This window comes from Gallus gallus, chromosome 7 (assembly GCF_016699485.2).
Source record: "Gallus gallus isolate bGalGal1 chromosome 7, bGalGal1.mat.broiler.GRCg7b, whole genome shotgun sequence".
Taxonomy (NCBI): Eukaryota; Metazoa; Chordata; class Aves; order Galliformes; family Phasianidae; genus Gallus; species Gallus gallus.
Window position 1 is genome coordinate 9,748,596 of NC_052538.1, and position 23,176 is coordinate 9,771,771.

The 23,176-nt window shown below is 47.8% G+C and overlaps 1 protein-coding gene across 8 annotated transcripts in view; it reads right to left on the reverse strand.

Annotated features, from left to right (window-relative positions):
* The window catches only part of ANKRD44 (ankyrin repeat domain 44), a 110,473-nt gene extending 88,377 nt beyond the window's left edge, over nt 1-22,096 (reverse strand). For all 8 annotated transcript variants that reach the window (XM_015289403.4, NM_001012915.2, XM_040703406.2 and 5 more), the window contains exon 1: nt 21,940-22,096. In XM_015289403.4, coding sequence (XP_015144889.2) covers nt 21,940-21,966 — 27 coding nt within the window. In that variant the 5' untranslated portion in view covers nt 21,967-22,096. The remainder of the gene's footprint in view (nt 1-21,939) is intronic.
* Between the last annotated feature and the right edge of the window lie 1,080 nt (nt 22,097-23,176).

Genomic DNA, 23,176 nt, shown 5'->3' on the forward strand with positions numbered 1-23,176 from the left:
TTCACAAATATTCCCACATATTGTAAGCCGTTACCTTCCATCTAAGCTACAGAAACAGACCAGGAAAAGATACAGAAGAGTTCCCCAAATAAATTTCTACACAGGTAGATGCGCTATTAAATACTTCACAGCTCTAAGGAGACTTGGATTAAACGAACTATTTGGCTCCAGGCTTAGCCTACCACAGAATACTGAAGGATGAGAGACACTGTCCTGTTCACCAAGAAACTAGAATTAGAAGAGAGAGTCAGGCAATTTACTTCACAGTGGCCAACAGCTGCAGTGTGAATCTTTGTTCTGCTTCACTCAGGTGAAAAACTACCACTTGTTTTGCCAGCTAAATTAAGTTAACAAACACTATTTTGAGGATTACCTAACAGATAAAGCAGTCTACTTCTGAACGCCTATTAAAGCATTTGCCAAGTGCACAGAGCCCTGCTACTACATTACTTTTCCATAAATCTTTGCTCTGTTTTCCCTTAGAAACTGAAATAATATGAGAATTTCCACCTCTGCCCCTCTTTTGGTTTATACACGTGAGGAACAAAGAGCTGCTGTAAAGATTCACATTTTTAATTGAGTAAAGGCAGGGTGAGTTCCAGCTCAGCAGCCAGCAAGCAGGGAATACAAAAGAAACGCTTGCAAAATTCCTTAGCAGGGCTGGCATAGCAAAGAAACATCTCCAACAAGCAAAAAAAGTGAATTAAGCTAGACATAACTTGATTACACAGGGCAAAGAAAAGCAAGGGTGTTTCCTCCACCTAAAACATCAGGCATGCTGATAAACAGCACGCAATGGCAAGTGGCCAAAAAATGCATCATAAATAGCAAGAGTGTTTTGTTTTGTTTTTTTTTGCTATTGAAAGACAACAGTGAAATGAGCTGCTCTACAGGAACCCAGCTGGGAAGAGATTTTCACAGAAGCACAGTCACAGATTTTTAAGTTTATAATTTCAAACATGTACACATGAAAAGGTTAACGTTCCGTTTTTCCTCCTCGGAGGTCATGAGGGAGGCAAAAATAAAGCACTCTTTGATTCCATCACAGCCTACATGGAGATGCTATTCAGCAGTATGAAGCTGTCAGGAGAAAGACCAACTTTTTTAAGGAAATCCCAAAGCTATGAACTTGTCTTCTGTGAACTCTTCACGTAACAGACCTCTAGTCCACATTTTTCAAGATAAAATCTTAACAATAAAAGAACTCATTGCTCTTTAAAGCTTGTAAGTGCCTGAATTCCTGTGTTAAACAATAAGCATTAATCACTTTCCTAAGTCAAAGCTAGAAAAGCATATTTTAAGCCCTTGCAGTTGAATGTGCTGGTGTCGGTGCTTTTCCCACACTCCAGCACACTTCAGAGCTTTGCAATAGGCTCAGCAAAATGGAAAAGTTACCATCTAATTAGCAAATAACGTGACGAGGTGTAACTACGTTCAATAAAATTCTCCGTGAAGTTTAAGCTTCTTGATAATGAAATCTCATGCCATGGAAAAGGTTTTTCCTCTGGTTTCTGTTCTGAGCAGTGCCCATATGCTGCCAAGCATAATTACTGCTCTCTGTACCGGGCCAGGGGGAACCGAGCGCCTGAAGGGCAGCTGCATGTCACCAAGAGGACTGTGACAAGCTGAACTGCAAGGCTGCTATCCGCTATGTGGCCAGGCCAAAAACAATTCCACTTTTCACTGAGATGCTGCTGTAAGAAGAGACAGTGTGCAATTCCCCTGCAAGTAAGGGACTGTTACCTAACTTAACTGACAGTGAATTAGGCACTGCAAATATACAGATAGGCTGTTTTTATCCTTCCTTGCACCGCATCCAGTGGTGGCTGAGCGAAGTACACGTGTGTATTTACACCAGCACTGCTTCCATCGCAGAACAATTCCTGCACAAGCAGCCACGCCAGGCAGCATGCAGAGACAGGCCAACCACTCTGTTGAGGTCCCACGTCATGATCCCAAGGTGGTGGTCTGGGTTTCAGCTACCTCACAGCCCAAAACCACAGTAGAGCAAAGCCGAGAGCAGAAGGACTTTCCCCACCAGGAAGAGAGCAGGGCACAAAGAATGGCAGCATCAGGGGGCTCAGGGTTCCTTTCCTTGCTTACCAAAGTAGATGCCTCTCTGCAGCCCTCTTCCTTCACCTCACTGTTCCTTAGGCAGCTCCATTTAACTGATCACTGGGATTGAGGCTTCATTCAGCACCTTAAAATCTGCTCCCTCAGATTGCTCCCTGAGGCGCTGGCAATGTTTTCAGCTAATAAGCATTCACTGCTAAACTAAGGATGGAATTATTTATAGAACAAGTTACATGTCTGATACCTCGTCGGTTGAACTGGTTTTCTTTAACATGTGGAAGAGAGACTTGATAACAGCAGCTTTGCTGTAGCTAGCTCTGCCCTGCAGCTACCTTCATAGCACAGAGGAGACATGGACCACTGACACTGCGGCCAGGGACAGCCAGCAGCACACCACCAAGAGGGCAGGGACAAAGAGGTTCTACCATAACAGCCACTTACATACATGGTCTTACTCACCAACACCTTAAAAAGGAATAAGAACCATGGCTGACACAGAGAGGAGAAGAGAGGAAAGAAAGCCATCAAGAGGAATGAGGGCTCAGGTTCTGTTGGCAGCAAAAATTTTGCTCCTGGTGGAAAAAAAAAAAATAGAGGAGTGACTTGAACTGCTGTGTGCACTCATCTCAACAGAGCAGACAGGAGCCCTAACAGTCTGCCAGGAGACACAAGCCTGTAAATTACATGTGTGCCTTAAAGTGAGCCCTGAGGTTACGTGCAGACAGAAAACGCTGAGTCTCAAGTCAAAGGCCAAAATTTTCCAGACTTAAAGGAAGTAAACACGCATACAAAAGCCAACTTTTGTTCTGAAATGAGGCCTTTTTCAACTAAAAAGGCACAACATTATTAAAAATATGAATAAAAGCTCACGTAAGACCCACGCTAATAGGCTCACAATAACAATGATGACATTAATGGAGTTGTTTGGCATTTAAACAGGACGGAGCAGGACTTGGTTGTCATTTTCTTGTACTTAAGCCAAATACCTGTGAGCAAGGCGTAGGAGGGCAGCATCTAAACTTAAAACCGTATCAAAGCAACCTTGAGAATGGAAATATCAGGCAACCGTCACTAAGAAGATTTAACTGCAAAATCTGGAGTTGCTTTATTATATCGGGGGACTTATTTCAGCTTTGGCTGACTATATCGAAGGCAACTACACACGGCTCCTGGATGTTGCTTAGGGTTCACTGTCACCTGAATTCATACAGAAAAGAAACAAGGAGGTACCAGTCTCCCAGCAGAGATGTTGGCTTTTAAGTTATGCATGAGCCTTTTAAGATGAAGGGGAGAAAATAAAATTTAAAAAAGCTGGACATGGCTTCTGAAGAGCAGCAATTAAAACACTGAAGCATGTAGCATCCATACAAATGCTGCCTTCTACCTACTCCCTCCAACACATTCTGTGTTTGCTGAGCAGGTCCCAGCTCACCACAGACCGATCCTCTGCCCACATGGAGCCCATTACAAGTTTAGTCACCAAGGAATTATGCCAAGCAGAATTTAACTTTGTGCTGGGTTGGACGATTCATCTTCTCTTTCAGCTTGGGCAGAGGCAGACAGTTTTGAAAACTGTCATTAATTACTGGGATCCTTCCACTGTGCTTCCTTAGGTCAAGAAACGTGCGGTACCTTGAGGTCAGAGCATACTGCTATGGTCCCAGCAGCAGGGAGGGGCAGCTCTGCTGGTGCTCAGGGCACTGGAGCTCCTGCTGCCAACAGGGCAGGGGCACAACTGGTCCTTGGGGATGCTCTCCTGTAAAAGCAGACTTTATTTCCACACATTTTTAAACAGTGACAGCTCTTGCTCTCTGCGTTCAGCACCAGGCTCCCAAGGCTGATCTGGGGAAGTAACAGTACCATAGAACTGTCTGAGTTGGAAGCCTCCATGCTTGCAAAATCCACTGCACCTTTGTAAGTCTCCCACAAAGGCTCTTATTCTGAGGACAGCAGCTGAGGCCCTGCAGAAGCTAGCCCCAAGGGTCCTTCTTTGGATTATTACTCAAACAAGCACAGGAGCATAGCAAACTCATTTGTTTATATCCTGTGCCATTTAAACCTAGGGGAACTGGTAAAGGCCAGAAAAATTGCAGAAGAGATGGCACTTTTAACATATATGCACCTGCCAAACTTCAACAAGTCAAGTCTTGCCTGTGCATGTACCAAGAGCTAGGAGGTTGGGATGACTATGCAAGAACACAGGCCTGTGCTACCTTTAATAACCACGTGAGCATTGCTCACACTAAAGAGCAGCAGCAGACATGTCCAACACCTGGCTGGGCCAGCCACTGGCCCTGCAGGGCATCTGACCTCGGCTCTTCCTGAGTGCCCGGCTCGGATGGATCCCCAGCAGCAGCCTGGATGAACAGAGAACAAACAGCATTGACACACAGCAGTGGCGTTACCAATGATTTCCTGCACTGAGACACGGCTTGCTGTAATTAGGGCTGAGGAGCGCAGCATGGGCAGGGAGGGCCAGGCCATGTCCCACAGCAGGGGCTCAGGCACGCCAGCACAGCACTCCAATAAAGACACCAGGTCAACCCAACTCCTCTGCCTTACCTCCAGCTCGGTGGCGCTCTGCTAACAAGCAGAGAACATCATCATTCTTATACGAGCTGCACCAGGCAAGGTGCAGTCCGGCACGCCAGCCACTGTGCAAAGTTAAGTTCACTTACAGCTACACTTAGCAGAAATGTATCCCTTAAAGAGCTACTGGAAAGTATTTCTGTTTTTATTTTATCTCTGTTGGTCCTGGAAACAAACAAGCATGCTTCAGCATAAATACTATTTGGGCAATGTTATTGTTATCTAATGAGCCCTAATGAATCCGGATAAGAGACTCACAGAGATGTTATCTCCCTCACTGATGCAGAGTTCACCAGGTAATTCATAGTCACAGTTGATAACTCTCATTATTTCCTGCACTGAAGAGAGAGCAGCACTTTGCCACATTTATTTGGGGAGAAGGAGACGGAAGCAGCTTTAATTATATAAATTAAGTTAAACCATAGCGTGGAACAGACTGACCTCCCAGACCTTCAATTATGTAAGCAAACCTGCCAAGTTTAGAACTGGATCTCTTCCAGTTTTTCCTGTGAAACTTGTGATTTTCTCCCATGTTATTACAACCCCTTTTTAATACAGGGATATAATCAGAGCCCTATGCTTGCCCACAAGCGCATCCTATTTTGTTCAACCAAGTTCTTGGGATATAATTGAAGCTCTAAGGGCGGGTGGGTGCAGTTAATTTGTTTTGATAATGTTTCCTGTTTATAACAACGCTACATTTCTCTGCATAAGGGAATGAGATCATCACTAAGGCATGGAAGGAGGGAATAGCATGTTTATAGCATCCCCTTCGTTCTACCTGAACTTACAGATGTCATCACTTTTGCAAACCTTCAAAAACGCGACTGAGCTGAAGGCGCACGTGGAAAACACAGATTCAGTCTGCAGGACACCTATGGCTGAGATGTCTCCACTTGGAGAAAAGCTGTCACTTGTTTTCCAAACCCATAAGCATCCTCTGAACAAGGAATAAAGAAAGCTGAGAAGCTTCATGACAGAAGACACACTGTCTGAACACATCTGAAACTGCTGTTATGGACTTCAGTGGCTGACTTCCTTCCTCACCCAGAAGACAGCTACTACAAGGAGAATTATTTTTTGCCAGTATACACACAAACGCACTGCTGGAGGCAGAAGGCTTCCAGTATCTTTCAAAACTACCTCGCTGACACTCTCCAAACACACATCTTGTCATTTATATAATATGGAGGTAAGTCAACAAACAATGCCACTGTTTCTGCTGAACCCTCAGCTTTTCTTTGTCCAGTATAAGTTATCAGCACCACACAGTAAATGCCCCCCCCCCCCCCCCATACATGCATGTCAATACTGCCTGAATATAACGACATTAAAACACTGTTAATTGCATGTTTAAGACCTGATCATTGATTTTCTTTCCAAAAGCAGCATGCTTTTATTTTAAAAGGCCATTACATACTTAGTAAGTATGCACAAGAGGTGGGTTGCCAGCTTAAGGAAAGAAAATGAAATCACTGCACTTCTCTAAAGGCTCCAAGAGTTCTCAGTAGAACTGCAGCTCCAAGCAAGCAACGAGACGTACAGATGGGCCCAAAACACCACTGATCCAAATGCCAAAAGCTCTGGGACGTTGCAAAACCTTCCCCAAGCCCATTGCCACAGAGGGCTCAATGGTTGACTCGCCTGGTGCTCCTTGCATCAAGTGGCCCCCAGACTCCTTCTCACCAGCAGTTTTCGTGCATAGTACTTTCCAACCCAAACTTCAGCTCCCAGATATACTCCCCTACAGTAGCTTCAGGTCTGCTGCAGTCACAAAAGGGGAAGGGAGCACTTGTCAATGCAACTTAAAATGTTCTCTGATGTCAGCTCATTTTGCAAGAATTATACTCTTCTTTTCTAGCATTTCTGCTTCACATCTTCACCTAGCGCTGCCTTTGTCACAGTTTGCATATACACGAACCCAGGAGTCCCAAGTCAGCCACCCAATCCAGAAACACAAACACATTAATCTCTATTACAATATTGTAAAGCCTGTACAAAAAGGAAGCCATCAGGCCATGAGATGTGTGATTCAGCTTGCTTCCTTGCAGGACAATGATGCTCTGCCTCATATAGAAGCCAATTAATCTGCACCTGTCCATCCAGAAACACAGGTGACAGTCACCTCAATGAACAACTAGGCCAGAATGCCAAGCAGTGTGGCAAGTCCGCACAACTCAGATTGCTTCAAGCTGAACAAAGGCAACAAAAAACCTCCAGCATATTGCATTACCAAAGTCCGTCACAGAAAATTAGGTAATGCTAGTACACCAGGAATAGCCACACAGATCTGATTTCATGGACCAGTGGTTCTTGGACACTAAAAATGATGGGAGAAAAAAACCTATGCATATAAAATGGTCTGTCACAAGGCAGAATACTGCTATTACAGAATTGTGTTGCTCTCAACCACAGCAAATTGATATATAATTTACATGTAAGAGAAGACTGCAGAGATTCATTTAAATGTGCAGTTAATATCACGAGCAACGAGACATCCAGAAATTACACTTTTACTAATTAAAAATTCAGTAAAAGACTCTTTAGTGTCTAAAATAATATGGTTAACAAATAACTACTTGGCAGCTACATCATGTTCTCCCCTTTCGTACAGTGTTAAAACAGAAATAAATTCATCCTCCAATAATTGGAGCTGGTTGAAGTTCCAAGCCCGGTAGGGAGGAAAAGAGATCTCTCTTTTTAGTCACGCTGCCAGTGGATTAAACTAAAGCTTATTATCATACACAAAAAGGAACAACTCCTAGCTTTTAACCAGGGCACAGAAAGGAAAGGACAGTAGGTGCCTGTTCTGCTCCTGTTTTCCTTAACGTCGGGCATTTACTTGTGACCACTGTCAAACACACTGGTACCAGAATTAAATCACTCCCAGGAATTGCCAAGTAACAGGTCCAGGTGAGTATACACATGGTGAGGTGTAAAAAAGACAATTGTGTAACAGTTGAAAACACCATCTAAGAGATAAGGACAGAAAGCAAGTAACACCATAACAAGTAACTACAAAAATAATTACTCAGGCTAACAATGCTGCCATCCCAGAGAACAACTACAACATAAATAACACCACCGTTAAACCTGTATTACACAGAACATTTACCAAAACAACACCTTTCCCTCCTTTCCTCCCAAGTGCTCCATCACCTAATGGAGCAAATCCCCAGGAGGATGATAAACACACCCAAATTCCTCAAATTAATGCAATATGTCAGAGCAAATGTCGAAGCCATCTGATACTCCCCCTCCATTTTCCATTCCATTCCCTCCAGCAGCATCCCAAAAACCACTCAGGTTGCAGACTGCTGCTGCAGCCCCAAGAAAGGCAGACCAAACCACAACCAGGAGATCATGCTCAGGCTTTATTTTCTCCTTCCGGCAAGGGAAAAGGCAGGTGCACCAGCCCAGCAGCAAACATTTGGTATGGTGAGGATGCCTTGATTACAGCCATGCTGGAAATAACCCACGCATAGGCAGAAACACTGCTGTACTACTTTCTACCCAGCTCATTTCCTTCAATACAACACGAAAGCTCTGGCAGGTGCTCCATAACTCTCGCAACTCCCATCAACGTGCAAGAAAGAAATAAAACATGAACATCTCCTGAGCGTGCAAAGGGGGAATGCTACACCCACCCAAGGGAACAGCACTATGCACATCAATTTTGGTGGAGACAAGCATCACTGGTTGTATATCTAAAAGCTAACTCCTGAACAGTAACAGTATTTATCATTATTGTCACTGACCACCACGGTAAACCCAAAAAGGTTTCATATTGGCTATTTAATGAAAGGTTAATTGCAAGAAGTAAACCATGTTCAAACAAGCTGGTTAACAATTGCAGGAGAGAGACTTCTGTTTACCCTACAAGCAAACAAATGTATTTCATGTCAGTGCTACAGGGCTGCTATCTCTGCCAGCAGAAGATAAATGCACTTCTCATGCTAGCCTGAACCTGAACATACTGCACAAACATACTGCGGAATAACAGCACATATGCAGGGAGTTCATAGCAGACCTGGGAAACAGATGGCCCCATACAGCACGCACAGCCCTCCCACGGCTCTGCCCTGCCACACAGCCTTCACCCTCACACACCAAAGGAGAACAGCCATGAGTAAGATCATAGAATCATAGAGTCATTTAAGTTGAAAGGGGCCTTAAAAGGTCACCTAGTCCAACTCCCTGATCAATACTCCCTTATACCTCATTCTTGCAGACAAGGAGCTTGTGTGTGCCCCTAAAGCACACCAGTCCTGCTTGTCTTCGGGTGCTGATGTTTTCCATACAAGAGCCCAAAGATCGTGAGAGATGCTGCACCAGCCACAGTAATATCAGTCTTTCCAAAGGGTCTTCAGGAAGGAAAACAAACAATCAAATCTTAACAGCACTGGACATAACACATTGTGATTTAAAGGAGAGAGAAGACACACATCAGAAATAAATCAGATAGGACTAAGAAAGGTAAAATGACATAGCTCTAAGGCATCTTGCTAAGCAGTCTAAGAATGGAGGACAAGAATCAGCTGCTCACTGGGTGTAATGCTACAATGCCATACCTCCATGCCACTGGGCCTTAAAAAAGCAGCAGCTGAAGACTGCGCTTACGTACATAAAAAACAGAAAAAGGAAGACTTTGTAAGAACATGCTTTCCTTATTTTGGTACATGAAACTTGACTTCACTTCCTGGGCTATGCTGAAGCATCGCTGGGTGCTCCTTTGGCAGCTGGCCATTCAGCGGTGGCTCAGTGCTGCTCTTGGGGGCAAGGGAGCAGGGAATGGGTGGGCTTTGGGCAGCTGCCTGCTGAGAGCCTGCATCTCCTGTGTGCTGCTCTCAGAAAGCCCCGCTGCGACATAAGGGAGACCACAGCCCTATCGCTACTTTGGCTGTCCAAAAGGATTTTGATGTAGAGCCCATACAGGAGAAATGTGCAGAATAAAGAAGGAGTTTGTAAATCATTTCTTAGTTCTGTAAATACTGCACATTTGTCTTAAATATATTATAAATTTTAATTTATATATACATATATATATATATATATATTGCTGTCTTATGTTTAGATTACAGTATTCAGTATCTCCGTCTACGTTCTGGACACATTCCCAACATTCAATAACACCCCTTACCTTTTAGAGTCAGGATGTGGTTTTATTGATCTTTTAAGCATGAAGCTATGTGGAGCCACACACCAAAATAAAATCTTTCAAATGAAAACCCAACATCTTTTAGAAACTCAACTGCAGTACAAAAATAGGTGCCACCTAGCACCAGGACAGAGCTCTTTACATGCATATTTTAGCACCAGATAGTTCAAAACCAGGCAGAATGCAAAATGGAAGGCATAGTCCTTTATGGACCTGAGACAGAAGGCAACATTCAAAGAGGAATTCTTGACAAGTGGCTTCAAGAAGAAAGAACAGGAAACTGTCTCAAGGGTTCAGGGATCCACAGATCTACACTCTGGTGTAAAACTGCTACTAGTACATGCATCACACAGAGCATTCTTTAGTTAGCAAGAAATACCTGCGTTGGCCACACCAGGTGCCAGGTCCCTGTTGAGCCATTCCAGCTCAGCTACCTGCACCTTAAGGCTCCTCCTTTACACAAACCCTGAAGGACAGCAGCACTGCTGAGAGTGCAAGTCAAGCAAAATCTCAGCAGGCAGAACAAGTAGCGTGCAATAATTTCAAAAGACAAGAAGAAAGCAGGAAAAAATATCAAAAAGAAAGAACAGATGAAAATAATTATAAGACACTTTCAGAGACAGACTGTGGGTGGCTTAAAAAGAGGCAAGACAAAGTTCAGGAAGGGAAAATCAGAGTCAGCCAAAGGGTCTCAGTACTCTGATAAGTGGGAGAGCACATCACAGGATCAACAAGGAGAATTCAGTATGGTAGCCAGGCTGAAGTGGGAACAGGGGCACTGAGGTTTTAATGAAAGATGCAAACTCTGGCAACAGTAAGTGGCGCATACTACTTCTGTATGCTCTGGAAAAGTAGAGTGAAAGGGAAAAACCATCATCGCTCACTTCTAAACAGTGGGTTAACCTGAGCAATCTAGCTACAGACCAGTCACTGGAGGCTTGCAATGGGGGTCTCTGAACAGTAGGGAACTGTGGCTATGCGCAGACCTACATCTCGATAACACCAGATGGGACTCTTCTATTACAGTCATGAGGAGGAGCAATGTTGACACTTTCCATATCAGAGCACCACAGTCCTCCTTAAAAGAAAACATTCAACATTTGAGAAAGGAAATGCTCATAGCACGATGTTCGGGTTGCTCCTCCCAAGGGAAGCACTGCAGCGCATCATTTGGGCTCTCATTGTTTCTCCTCTCCTCTTTGGTCCCCCAGACATTCCCATGTGAAACAAACAACTGCAGAGGCTCCATTCAGAATTGATTGGAATGAAAATGAGATCAGTCGCCCAGACGTCAGCATGAACACATCAATACAGCTGCGAGACAACCTGCTACAGTAAAAGTAATGCTTACAATGTGTTTTCAGAGCACGGAGTTCAAAGGATGAACTGGCAGCAGCCACAGAGAACCCGAAGACTTAAGCACTCCAATTCCTGGATAAATAATAAGCATTAAAACATATGAACCTACCCTACTGGCAAGTCACTAGGAAAACAAAATATGTCAACTTTAAGGAAGTGATCTGATGCTAACAGACCCGTGTCATCCACCTGACATTAAAACTTCCACTCACTCATCCTTCCGTTACACAAGTAGCAACCAAAATGGACAGCTTTTCTCACTGATAAAAAGAACACTTGTGATCAGAAAACATCCCTTAGTTTATCTCTCTCCCTTCCGCTCATTCATCTGTCTCGTAACATGCTGGAAATATTTGTACTGGCATGCAAGAAAGCATCCATGGTGCACCATTTAAGGATTAAAAATGTCTCTGAATAGAAGAATCAGTATCTTAAACCCACTGTTACCTTATAATGCAGGGTAGATTTAGACACTGTTACATTCTTGACATATTTACAAGGATATGCCTAGAGTGCACTTATTTTCCCTTAGTTTTACAGCTTTCATTAAACCAGACAATGGCATATTTTTCTCTCACTGCATGCTGAAACTGCCTGCCTTGGCAACAGAATCCTCCAATTCCTTCTCATGCCAAAAGCATCTTCATGTATCACTATATTTGCCACAGCTACGTCACAGCTTGACCGGAAAGCTGTATCACAGGCCGAAAGCAGAGCGTGCTTCTCGGAGTCTGCAAGGGAAAGTTATGGAAAGTAAGCGGGGAAGAGAAAGAGATTTTATATCAGCTTCATACTTTAAGAACAGCAGAAAACCACCCAAGTGCCAGCCCATCCCACCATGCTTCTATGAGGAACAAGACAAGCACTTACAGTCCCGTGTTATCCTCTTTTTGGTAGTGAGCAAAAGTCCTGGGCCTTTACAGGGCTGCTGCTGGTATCATGAACACAACATGAGGTTGCATTAAGGGCACACAAAGTCTCATTCCACGTGCAGATAAGAAAACCAACAGCAGAGACATCTCTTCACAGAATTCCCCACCTTCCCCATCCCGGATGCTCACAGAAATAAGAAATATTATGACTTTCCAACATCACAGTCTCACCTCCTCCTCCTCTCACACTATCAAAAAGGCTGGAAACCATTTAATACAAGGAAGTTCCAACGTCACTGACATATGGGGGACCAGGACCTGAAATAATGCCAGTCCTTCAGTTACTGTGAGCCTTTGCAACAACAAAAAAAGTAAAGATATAGGGCCCTTCCCTGGGATATTTGTTTCCCTGTTGTTTGTGGTTCTGTTTTAAAATTACCTTAACATCCTCTGGATGCTTATGAAACTGCTGCTCAACAATTTGCTTTGTACACTTCACAATGTTGGCATTACAGTCGCTAATCCCCCAGCTCCTCACTTCCTCCTTTTCACATGGCATAATGTTTCTCTGTCTCAAGTCCTGGGCTCTCCTTATCCTCCACAGACTCACAAAGTCTTCACAAAGTTTCACACTACTGTGGCCATTTTAATTCTTCTTGAGTCTTTTCTGCCTGCACCCATCCATTTACACACGTTCCATATCACACAGCAGACCTTTCATACCATTTGTCATTGTCCCCAGCTTACGTCTGGTATGCCTCTGAAATCATTTCCATTCTGCTTAATAAAATAAACAAGAGACATTGAGAGTTTAAGGCCAAAAAGAATGAAGAAAAGTCCTATTTATAAATGTATGAAATTAAGAGCCACAGATGACATACTATACCCCAAACTATCTGGGAAACCATTGACTCTGTTGCCACCACCTCCAGTCTCCAGATGCTGTTAGGACAAAACCAGCCTGGCTCTCCTGCAGCCCAGAATGAAGGGGATGGCAACACCCCATATAAAACTAAGGATTCTTCACTACTGAGCTCCAGAGCGCTGCAGATCCTGCGGCAACATCAAGAAAGGAAAAGGCTCTGCGGAACACAGACCGAGTGGGAGGAAATGGAGGAGAAAGTCTGACCTTTAAACGTCCCCTGCGATACAAGATTGGGTGCGAGAAGTCTGAATTTGGGGAAGTGCCGGGTGCCCACACAAAGCGGGGCTGCTGAGCAGGCAGGAAGGGCCAGTGGGAGCACCAGTCCGCAGCCATAAGATGCATGCTGGGACTAATACTGGGAGGGGTCAGTTCACTGCTGCTTCTCTGATTGGGAAGGAAAAAAAATATACGGTTTTCCAACTTTTAATAATTATTGCCTCTCTCTATACCAAATTCAGAAGCTGTATGGCTGAGGCAAGAAGGTCTGCTTGCAGGGGAGCAAAGCCTGGCCAAATCACCACTTCCCTCTGCCCCGGGACCTGACAGGGAAACGCCTTCCCCACTCACCCCCTTCCCTGTCCTTCCTTCTCTGCTCCCAAACCCCACAATTACTTCACCATCAGGAACTGTCAGGGGCGCCCCATTATGCTTCATGAATGAGGGTGGATATGGGGAAATCATTTGTCTCACTGGAGGCAAGTAAAACACTTTGCTACTCAAAGCCAGCAATCATTATAAACAAATGTAAAGTGCAGAAAAAATCTTTGAAGTTTCCCAGCCATAAAAATTTTCTACCAGTAAAAGCAGCCCTTAATAGGCAGTGTATTTTCAGCGACAGCGAGGCAGAAAGCAGCATAAGGTAGTATTCATATAGAGCCAACAATAAAGCAAACCAGCAAAATGATGGCCAGTGTCACTCCGAAATGCAGAGCCAATTTCACACCTCTAAGCATCCCATTCTCAGGAAATGACAAGACTTATTTGGAGTGCAGAGGGGCAAGGAATGTGGAGATGGAACGCTTTGCTCTTTGAAGATGTGCTGAACATCTTTCATTTTCTACTTTGGGGGCTACTTCTCAAACTAAAGAAAAAAAAAAGACAAGAAAAAAATCCTATATGAAGTGTAAATGAGAACAGATGGGTATAACTTGTAATTACTGCCTTGATTCCTAAATTCCCAGACAGCCACGTAGGATTAATCTGCCCAAATCCACAGCTGAAAAACCCCTTTACATCTCCAATACTCAGTACTCCTCCGAGGGCTGGCTTCCAGGCTCCTGATGGAAGGGATGGAAAGCCACAGCACTGTAGTGCCACACAAGGGCCTGCTCAAGTGCTCAGTACAGAGCCTGCTCCCACAGCACTGCAGCCCCCTTCTGCAGCAGCTTTGAGGCAAATCCTGGGGAAATGCACCGGGTCTCAGACCAATCAAACATTTCAGCCTGTGGCACTCCGGAGAGCCAGACAGCTCTGTGCAGCGCTTCCTGCGCGAGCAACACAGTTAATTAACTCTGTGTTGATTAATGGTGAGCTCTCACATCAAGAATTTATTCAGCCTGTTATAATATACAAGGTCGTAATTGCCAAACAGCCACAGCTAAATACCATTCCTTGCAGTCTACTCTTTAAGCATCATCATGTAAAATTAATTGGTACTTGTTTGCTAATGAACGTGAAATATTTTAAGTCCTGCACCATAAAACTTACCACTGGTATGCTCTTCTCTAAACACCCAGGAATGAACTGTTTTATTCCTTGGGAAGAGCCTCCTCTCTGAAACTGACGTGGGACGGAGGCTTTCTGCGCTCAGATATCTGCCAAAAGGGCTCTTCTGCGATAATTTGCCAGCAGTTATTCCACTTGCACAGTGCATTAAACACGGACTAGCAAGTGATGCTTTTATACAAAGGGCACCCACACCAAAATATCTACCCGGAACAACTGTCTGGGGGAAGCTGTTTCTGTACACTTTCCAAGTGCGACTGAGATTAGCTCGCAGCAAATGATGTAACTTTGCCTTGGGGAAGCAGGGATGATCAAAAAGACACTTAAACTCCTTTGTTCCTTCTGGGATCCTTAACTCCAGGGCTAGCCTCAGCGTACAGAGCTTGCACAGCAAGGTCCTGCTTGCAGCGTTAACAAATGAAACCCCATGGTGAAACACAAAAGTCCCAACACTGAGATAAGCTACTCCTAAGGGTTGGAGAAGCCAGAAGCAGCATCAGCAGCCAGGCTCTGCCACACAGGACAGGGAAGCAGTGTGTGGCAGCAAGCAGCTCCTCTGTGTAGCCTCACCCACATCCCATCTGCAAGGGGCATCCCCAGAGCCATCCCTATCCAAAGAGAGCCCCTTCCGCTCCGATTTCTGCGGAAATTATACGTATATTTCTTCTGTTTATATTGCTAGGGATGTGTCAGTAATGCAAACCTTTTCTTCAGATGTATGCCTCAAGAAGTGGTAGAGCTGCACAAACCAGGTCTGACTGTTTCTTAAATTAGTTCAAGGTGGACTTGGCAGAAATATGGCTTTTGTGTCAGTGCCACTCATCACACTGCAAAGTGCTGGGACCAGCACAGCTCTGAGGGGAACGCAACATGTGGGAATGTGCACAGGAAGGCACGCTCAACCAGGCTCTCCTCCAAGCAAACCACTTACTCTTTCTGTAGAGAGACTTGCTGCATTAGTGAGACATCCACTGTGGCTTAGAACTATCACTGTGCACGTTCAAGGGTCAATTAATGTTATCAGAACACTTTGTTAAAACCAGACAGAAATCTGGACTGCTTTCCCTCCAAGCCTACTGCCTGAAAGCAAACAAATGACAACAGAGGGAGCACCAAGAATGAAACGGTACTTATTTCCCAAATGCAACATTATCGCACCTACAGAGCTGTAGTGCAGTTATTCACACTGCTCGGTTTTGATGCTGTAATATCCCAGCCAGCAGCAGTGCCGTTCTGTCCAGCAGACTGCACAGCTCGATGGGTTCGTGGGGTCGGATAACACATGGAGCAGTTCTGTTACTCCTGCAGGTTGAAGCCTCCCCGGGGAGCACCCTGTGTCGGGCATTGGTCAGACAGCTGTAACAAGGCACGAGGCAAAAGCCTGCTCCGTGCCAGAGGTTTTTGGAGGCAGAAAATACAGAAGCAAAGCTTAAGGCACTGAATTACATCTGCTTGTCCACTTCCTGAATATTTTTGACCCTACAGACTCAAGTGAAAAACACTCCAGACCACTGTCTGCAGTCTACAGGTCTTTGAAGGCCTTCTTCAAAGTGCTGGAGACCACAGCGTCACCCAGAAGGAATCACACCAAGGTCTTCAGACAGCTGTCTGCAGAACTCCTCTGCTGGCACTGCAGGAACCAGAGGTGCTGTGGATCATGTGCCTGCCCTGCTACTTGCTGTCATTCCCAGCTCCATTGCCAGGCAGTTCTGGAATGTCTCTGGTCCACGTGGCCATGTGAGTGAGTCGTACCTCCTCTGTGGAGAAGGACAAATCCACTCTGCTCTATTCGCCCCCGCTGCACAGCAGAATTAATACTCCTCTGGGCAGCATGGCACAAATTCACTGGTCTTCACAAGAACACTTCTGAAAGGAGTATCCTCTTCTACCTAGAACCTAATTACATGTATACAAATACTGGCGTACAACAAACAAAACACAGCAAGAAGACTACCCAGTTTCAGCCTGACGTGAAACAGTCCTTGTGTGAACATGCCCAGGAGCACCGCCCCGTTCACTGACAGCAGCTTTCCTGTTTGAGAACTTACCTCCATTTCTCAGAACCCAGCCAGCCTTAATGTGCACAGCAGGCAAGCGTCACGCAGCCCCACGCTGTGAGGCTGCTTAATCTAAACAAGTGGCACTGCCACACAAAAGGCTGATCTCATTTTTACCACTCGCGCTGCCAGCACACAACGCTAAGCCCATGACACAGGCTTAGCCGCCCACTGCCAACAGCCAGAATAAACCTTTACTTCCCAGGTGACCTAGAAACCATTTCCTTAGAGAGCATTTTCTCTTACGCGGCATCAATGCCTATTTCACGCACTACAGAGCCAATGTCTAAATATGCTGTTTGCTAACACCATGCTACGAAACTGCATGCCACCGTTTGCTTCCCCTCTTGCAACACCGTAAGATTGGCATCAGCCCATGCAGCACAAACAGCACTGGCAGAGTATGCCGAGAGGCAGAGCAGCCAGCCATTCCCCATGGAAAGTAGCACCTGGGGCTGGGTTCTCACTGCCACTGCTGTGTCCTCAGCCTGAACTCTGCCATGGAAAGCACTCTGCTCTCACCTCCAGTGGGGAGGACAGCCACCTGCCCCCAGCAGGCCGCTGGGCCGCTCACCTACATACCACCACTCAGGTAAAAAGGATGCCTATGGGCTCTGGCACTGTACCCACGTGGCTGCTGGGGCTTTTTGGACACTCTCCTGAAGTCAATGACTAAATAAGACCCTCTCTTGATTTTAAATTGGAGATAAATGCCTAGTGTCGCACTGGCAAGTGCATTAAGGCAGCTGGAAGCACAAAGACAATACGGGGTATTTCGGGCCTTTGTTCTCTCCTTTTTACCCACAGCATGCTAAGCAACCAAAGAACACACTGAGCAAATCAGTGTTTTGCTGGTACCATCACAGGCTTCAGCACCTAAATCCCATGTTTCCCTGCTGGCACACAGCTAGGAAGCAGAGAATAAAAACACAGCGAAGAGCACACGTTGCCCACCTATCTGCTACAAGTAAGGGAAAAATGAACTTTAGCCATAGACAGAGCCACAGGTGCTGCTACCAGCATGCTGCCCACAGGGCCCACAGCTCAGGAGAGCAGCAACACCTCAGGTCTACCTTTGTGCCACTAGAAGTCTTAAAGTTACGTGGTGTCTGCTCTTGTTACTCTCTCTACAGCAAATACTTTGTTTACAGAGACGCCAGCTACAGGTGGGCAACTCAGGAGGCACCACATGATCTTTTTGCTCAAAGTCTTCGTGTGGACAAAAAACACTGCATAAAGCAACGAGTCTTTGAAATGATAACAGCTGCAACTTGAGGAGAAAAAAAACAAGCCATTAGATGAGGTCACAGAATATGTCAGAAGAGAAGTGGCAATGCCTGAACATCAAGTTATCCATCATAATGGTTATCTGCAGACTTTTGTGCCACTGAAGTTATGAAGACGCAGCAATGCTGTGCAGACATCCTCCAATAGCACAAGTGGGGTTTTTTTGGGGGGGGGTTGTGAGAAACCAACTTCTTTATGCAAAAAGCCGCCTCCCCAGCTCAGCACACAGCTCCAGTCAGGTGCAACTGCCAGAGCTGCGCACCCACCACGGCTGCACTTCCTTCCTCATAGGGACGCAGCAACACGCAGCTGCAGGGAGGGAGGGGGCATTATCCAAGCACTTCCTTTAAAACCCAGAAGTGAGCCACAACAAATCATTCCAGCACAGGAACACGTGTCCGCACATAAAGCCGGCTCGTAACACAAAGCACAAACATCAGCTGGAGAAGCTCAGGTTAGACTCGGAGTTTCAGCGCTGTGAGGCAAGGCCATGCAAACAGCCTCCATTTCTGGCTGTACAGCTGCACACAGGAGTGACTTCTTCCCCTCAGAGCAAAACACAAGCGGACGTCTGCCGTCAAAAAGCACACACCTTCTCAGAACGTCACAATTACCCAGCCACAACTAAATGCTGTAATTTGTTGACCAGCTCCTTGCAAGCTTTAGTGGTGACCTCAAACCCTTGGATTAAACTGCAAAATAATTTCCCCCTTTTGAAAGTAATTCTGCGATGCTTTGATTCCCACCCATCAGCAGCTGCAGGGCTCAGCAGCAGGCTGCTACACGTCCCAGTGCAGCAGCTAGAACCAGGCTGAGGCCACAGGCAGCAGCTGGGGGAACTGCTTAGCCCGAGCTTTACAGCTAGCAAAACCGTCCTGCTGTTCCCACCAGCCCCGCAGGAAGGGATGTGGACTGGCAAGGGAAGCTCCGCGGAGAGGAGAACACGGCCACAAGATGTGTGACATCCTGGCCACACCTGCCCTACACACGGCTTTGTGGGGCAGGGTGCTGGCCCACATCAACACACAGCTCAGCATCGCCCAGCAATGCTGAGAGTAGGGACGGAACCACAGGACCCCACAGACTGATCTGTGGGCTGTGCACGGGGCACCACCACGACACTGCACAGCACATCAGGGGCGCTTTCTGAGGTGCCTTCCTTGTCTGAGAGAAATGAGACAGACAGACAGCTATGCCACTTGAGTGACTCTGAAATAAGTTAAAAGCACCATCATTTGGAAATGTAATCAGCTCTGTTAGGTGATCATTTGTTACTGTTTCCTCATCTCGCTTTTAAGTGTATTCAGATCAAGCCCAGCCTTTTCCCAGACGACTTTAATGATTTCTGACATCTGTTTAAAATCATTTTAAACATCTGTTCAGTGCTGTTTCTCTGCAACCATAATAAAATGGATCCTGATGGTCAGCGAGAACCATCAGACCCAGGAAAGCACCTGGGAAAGGCAGAGAAACAGCCGCTTTCGCTCCACTGCTCTCAGCCATTGAGGACAACGGGCAAACGCTGGGGGACATAACAAGGCTCTGCAGCTAACTGCAGCCTCACTGCATGCCTCGACCATCTATCCAGGCTTCAATGCCCCCAAACACACTGGTAAGGAGCAGCAAGGCTGGGGAGAAGTGCCCGTAGCCTCTAGCAGGCTCCAGCCAGCAGGACTGCGTGATATTTTACCCACTCAGCAGAGTGCTGACAGGAGCACTTGTCAGTGCACTCGCTGTCCACAGCCATCAGTGGAAACCGCGTGGATTAAAGGCACGTTCAGCAGGACATCCTGGCTCTCTCCTGGAAACTCTGCAAATGGCAAATGCACAAATGGCCCTTGGGAAACAGAGCACCCAGTGCAAGGGCAAGCAATGGCAGACAGTCCATGCCGAAGCTGCCAGCAGTAGGCAGGGAGCTCCAGAGGCAGGGTAGAACCCAGGCTGCTGAAGGAGCAGCCACAACACTTGGGAGAACAACACTGAAAGGAGAGGAGACTCACAAGGAGGAACATCAGAGCAGCAACTCTGAGAACAGGAAAAAAATATATTTTGAGTGCTTTAAAGCAGTTTGCATGCTTGCTGTGATCAACATTCACTGCGAAAGTGGTGAAAAAAAAGATCAAAAAAAAGTTTTTAAGTCTTGGAATACTTTAGAGATACACTTCAGGTGGTTTAAGGGTTTCTCAGGGCACAATGGATGAGCTAGCAGTTGTGCCCACTTGGAAACAAGTTCAAGTAACCTATGTGCCCAAAATAGAACGTGCAACAGTCTGGAATTGAGCTCTCCCACCTGAACAGACAGCAGTGACCATCTCTTTGAATGTTTAAGGACAGCAATACCTTGGCACCTTTCAGCAGCAATAGAGAAGCAATAAGGGAAGTCTGCTTGTCCGCCCTCAAGCCTGGGATTGGTTTCTCAGCTGCCTGAAGGCTCTGCATTCTACCAGATGCTGTGGATAAGCGATGGCAAGGAAGGCAGGGAGGAAACAGGGTACCTGGAGAAACGTGCTTCAGCTCCCCATGAAGAGATCTGCAGTCTTCTCCTATACACATCTCTGCTCCCCATCCAATGCCCTGGTCAGAGCAGCATGTGCTGCAGAACCACAGCCAGAGGCAGGGGGGAACGGCTGCTTTCAGTTAGCCTTCCCTGGGCATCACAAACTCACCTAGAGCATCTGCACACAGCACAGCCCAGGTCACGGCCACGGCAGCACACTCCATATGGTGATCCCCTGCAGGGGGCTGGCAACACAGGCGGCTGCGGTTGCCTACATCTGAGCCAAAGGAAGCCGCTTCCTGAACTGCTGCAAGCTATCGCTGCACAGCTCACTCTGCGCTCTGGAGCAGGAAGGAGGGTCAGAAACAACCCCAGCGAGTCCAAGCATAGGCAGAGATTGTTATATAGACACAGAGCCTCTCAGCACGCCTCTCCTCACCCCAGCTCCACCTGTAAGCACATGGGCTGGCTGCTGCCACTTCACCTCCAGCAGCTGCAGCTGCTCAGGCAGCTTCAGTATGGCACCTGAGCTCTGAGTGCACAATAAGGCAGGCTGAGCACCTAGCCCTGCTCTGAAGGAGTGCACAGCAGCCTGGAGCATCTCCCATAGGGAAGTGAAAGAGGATCTGGTGAAGAAACTGAAGAAAAACCACACGGGATCCAGCAGGAAGCGCTCCAACAGAGCTTCTCATCCCCCAGCAGGTGACCAGAGATAGGCACCCACGAAGAAAACCCGTCTGCCTGTTGCACTGTTGCAAGCCACGGCCGGGCCAGGAGCCCACAGGTAGACTGCAGAGCCGAGGCGGGCGGCGAGGTAGGGGTGCCAGGGCTGTGCCGGGAGCCCACGGACACTGCTTCCCACAACGCAGCGATGCACTGAGGACAGAGCTGGGTCACCTCCAGGAGCCGCTTCACCCTTTTTCCCCTCTCACAGCAGCCCGGGGCCGGGCAACGCCGCTGAGGGCGGCCGCGGGGCTCAACACAGCGGCGGTTACCGCGTTACACACAGCACGGCGGGCACGGGGAGAGCAACAGCCGGCCGAGAACGCGGATAAAGCGGTGCACACGAACGGTAACACCCACCGACAACACGCGTTAAAGGCTCTTCGCTTCGAGATTAGAGAAATACCTCAGCACCGCTCACAGCCGCCCGCCTACCGCCATTTACCCGACCCGAGCCGCAGCTCCCCCGCAGCGCTGACGGCTCAGATCGGCAGCTCGGGGTCGGGCGGGCAAAGCCGCGGGCCGCCCGGAGCCGCCGACCCCTCGGGCGGGTTGCGGCCGGGGTCGCCCCGGAGGAGGCCGCCGCTCTCCCGCCCGCCGCCGCCCCTTCCCGGCGGCCGGCACGACGAGCAGCCGGGCCGGGGCCCGTCGCTTCCCTCCCGCCCGACTCCCACCTGGTCGGCGAGCTTGAGCACGGCCATCCTCCTCCTCCGCCGCCGTTCCTCCCGCGCACATGCAGCTCCAGCGACGGGCGGCGCGCGCGCCCCGCGACCGGCGCCGCTTCTGCTACTGCTGCGGCCGCAGCTCCGCTCCGCTCCGCGCCGGCGGGGCGGGGCCGCGAAGGCCGCCTCGCCTCGCCTCGCCCGGCGAGGCCCGGCCCAGGAAGCGGGAGCGGGCGAACCGCCTCGCACGGGCCGCACCGCCGCCTGCCGCCGCCTTTGTTCGCGCCGCCACCCGCTGCCTCGGCGGCGCGGAGCCGGGGCTGCCCCGCGCGGCTGCGTTCGGGGGCGGCGCCGCCAGAGCCCGCCCTGAGCCTCGGGGGCGGCCCCGGGCCGAGGCCGGGACCCGCGGGCACCTGCAGAGCGCCCGGCCCGCCGTGCTCGGGCTGTATTTCCCCACGCATCCCCCCGCGCCAAGGCACAGGCGCTGTAACTGCGCGGTGACGTTTTGGCCCGCGGTCACAGAACGGGGACTGCGAGCGGTTGAAAAAAGAGCAGTGTCTTCCGTGGAAGTAAACCAATCCAGCAAGGAAGCAGCCGTTAGCTTCGGGATCTACGGTATCGTTATAAACGGGGCTTAAGTTACCCGAAATTGCGTTCTGGCTCCGTCTGTTTTAAAGAAGTCTTAACAGAGAGCCCGTGTCACCGTACGCCAGCTCCTTCAAGGAAAGCAAAAAATAAGAGAGCAGCAAGATGGAAGCCAGGAGCCGCTCGGTTCGTCCGAACTCAGGCCCTTTTCCTTTCACTCTCTGCACCCCTACGGTATTCCTCACGGCAGCACCGCGCTCACAGCGACAGGCTGCTCTGTGTCACAACACTCGCTGAGGAGCACAGCGCCGCTGTGTCCCACCGATCCAACCCAGAAATTCAGCCTGGCGGTCCTGCCCAGGCTCTGCGGAAACCCACACTCACCACACAGAGGCCAGAAGCAAGCAGAAGTTACTTCCAGCTGAGAGCAGCAAAAAAAGAGAAGAGAGAAAATGAAGGGGACTTCTTGCCCTGAGTAAGGCCTGTTTCTGAGGACTTCACATTCAACACAGCATCGTCCCTGCAGTTAAACTTGGTAGATACGACTGGAGAAGTGCTCACATTCTGTATTAGGGGAGCAGCACTCATTGTAGAGAAGTCCTTATCTTTATATGTACGCCATCCGTTTAAAATGGCATGTGCATGAAGTGCTGAGATCAGCCAT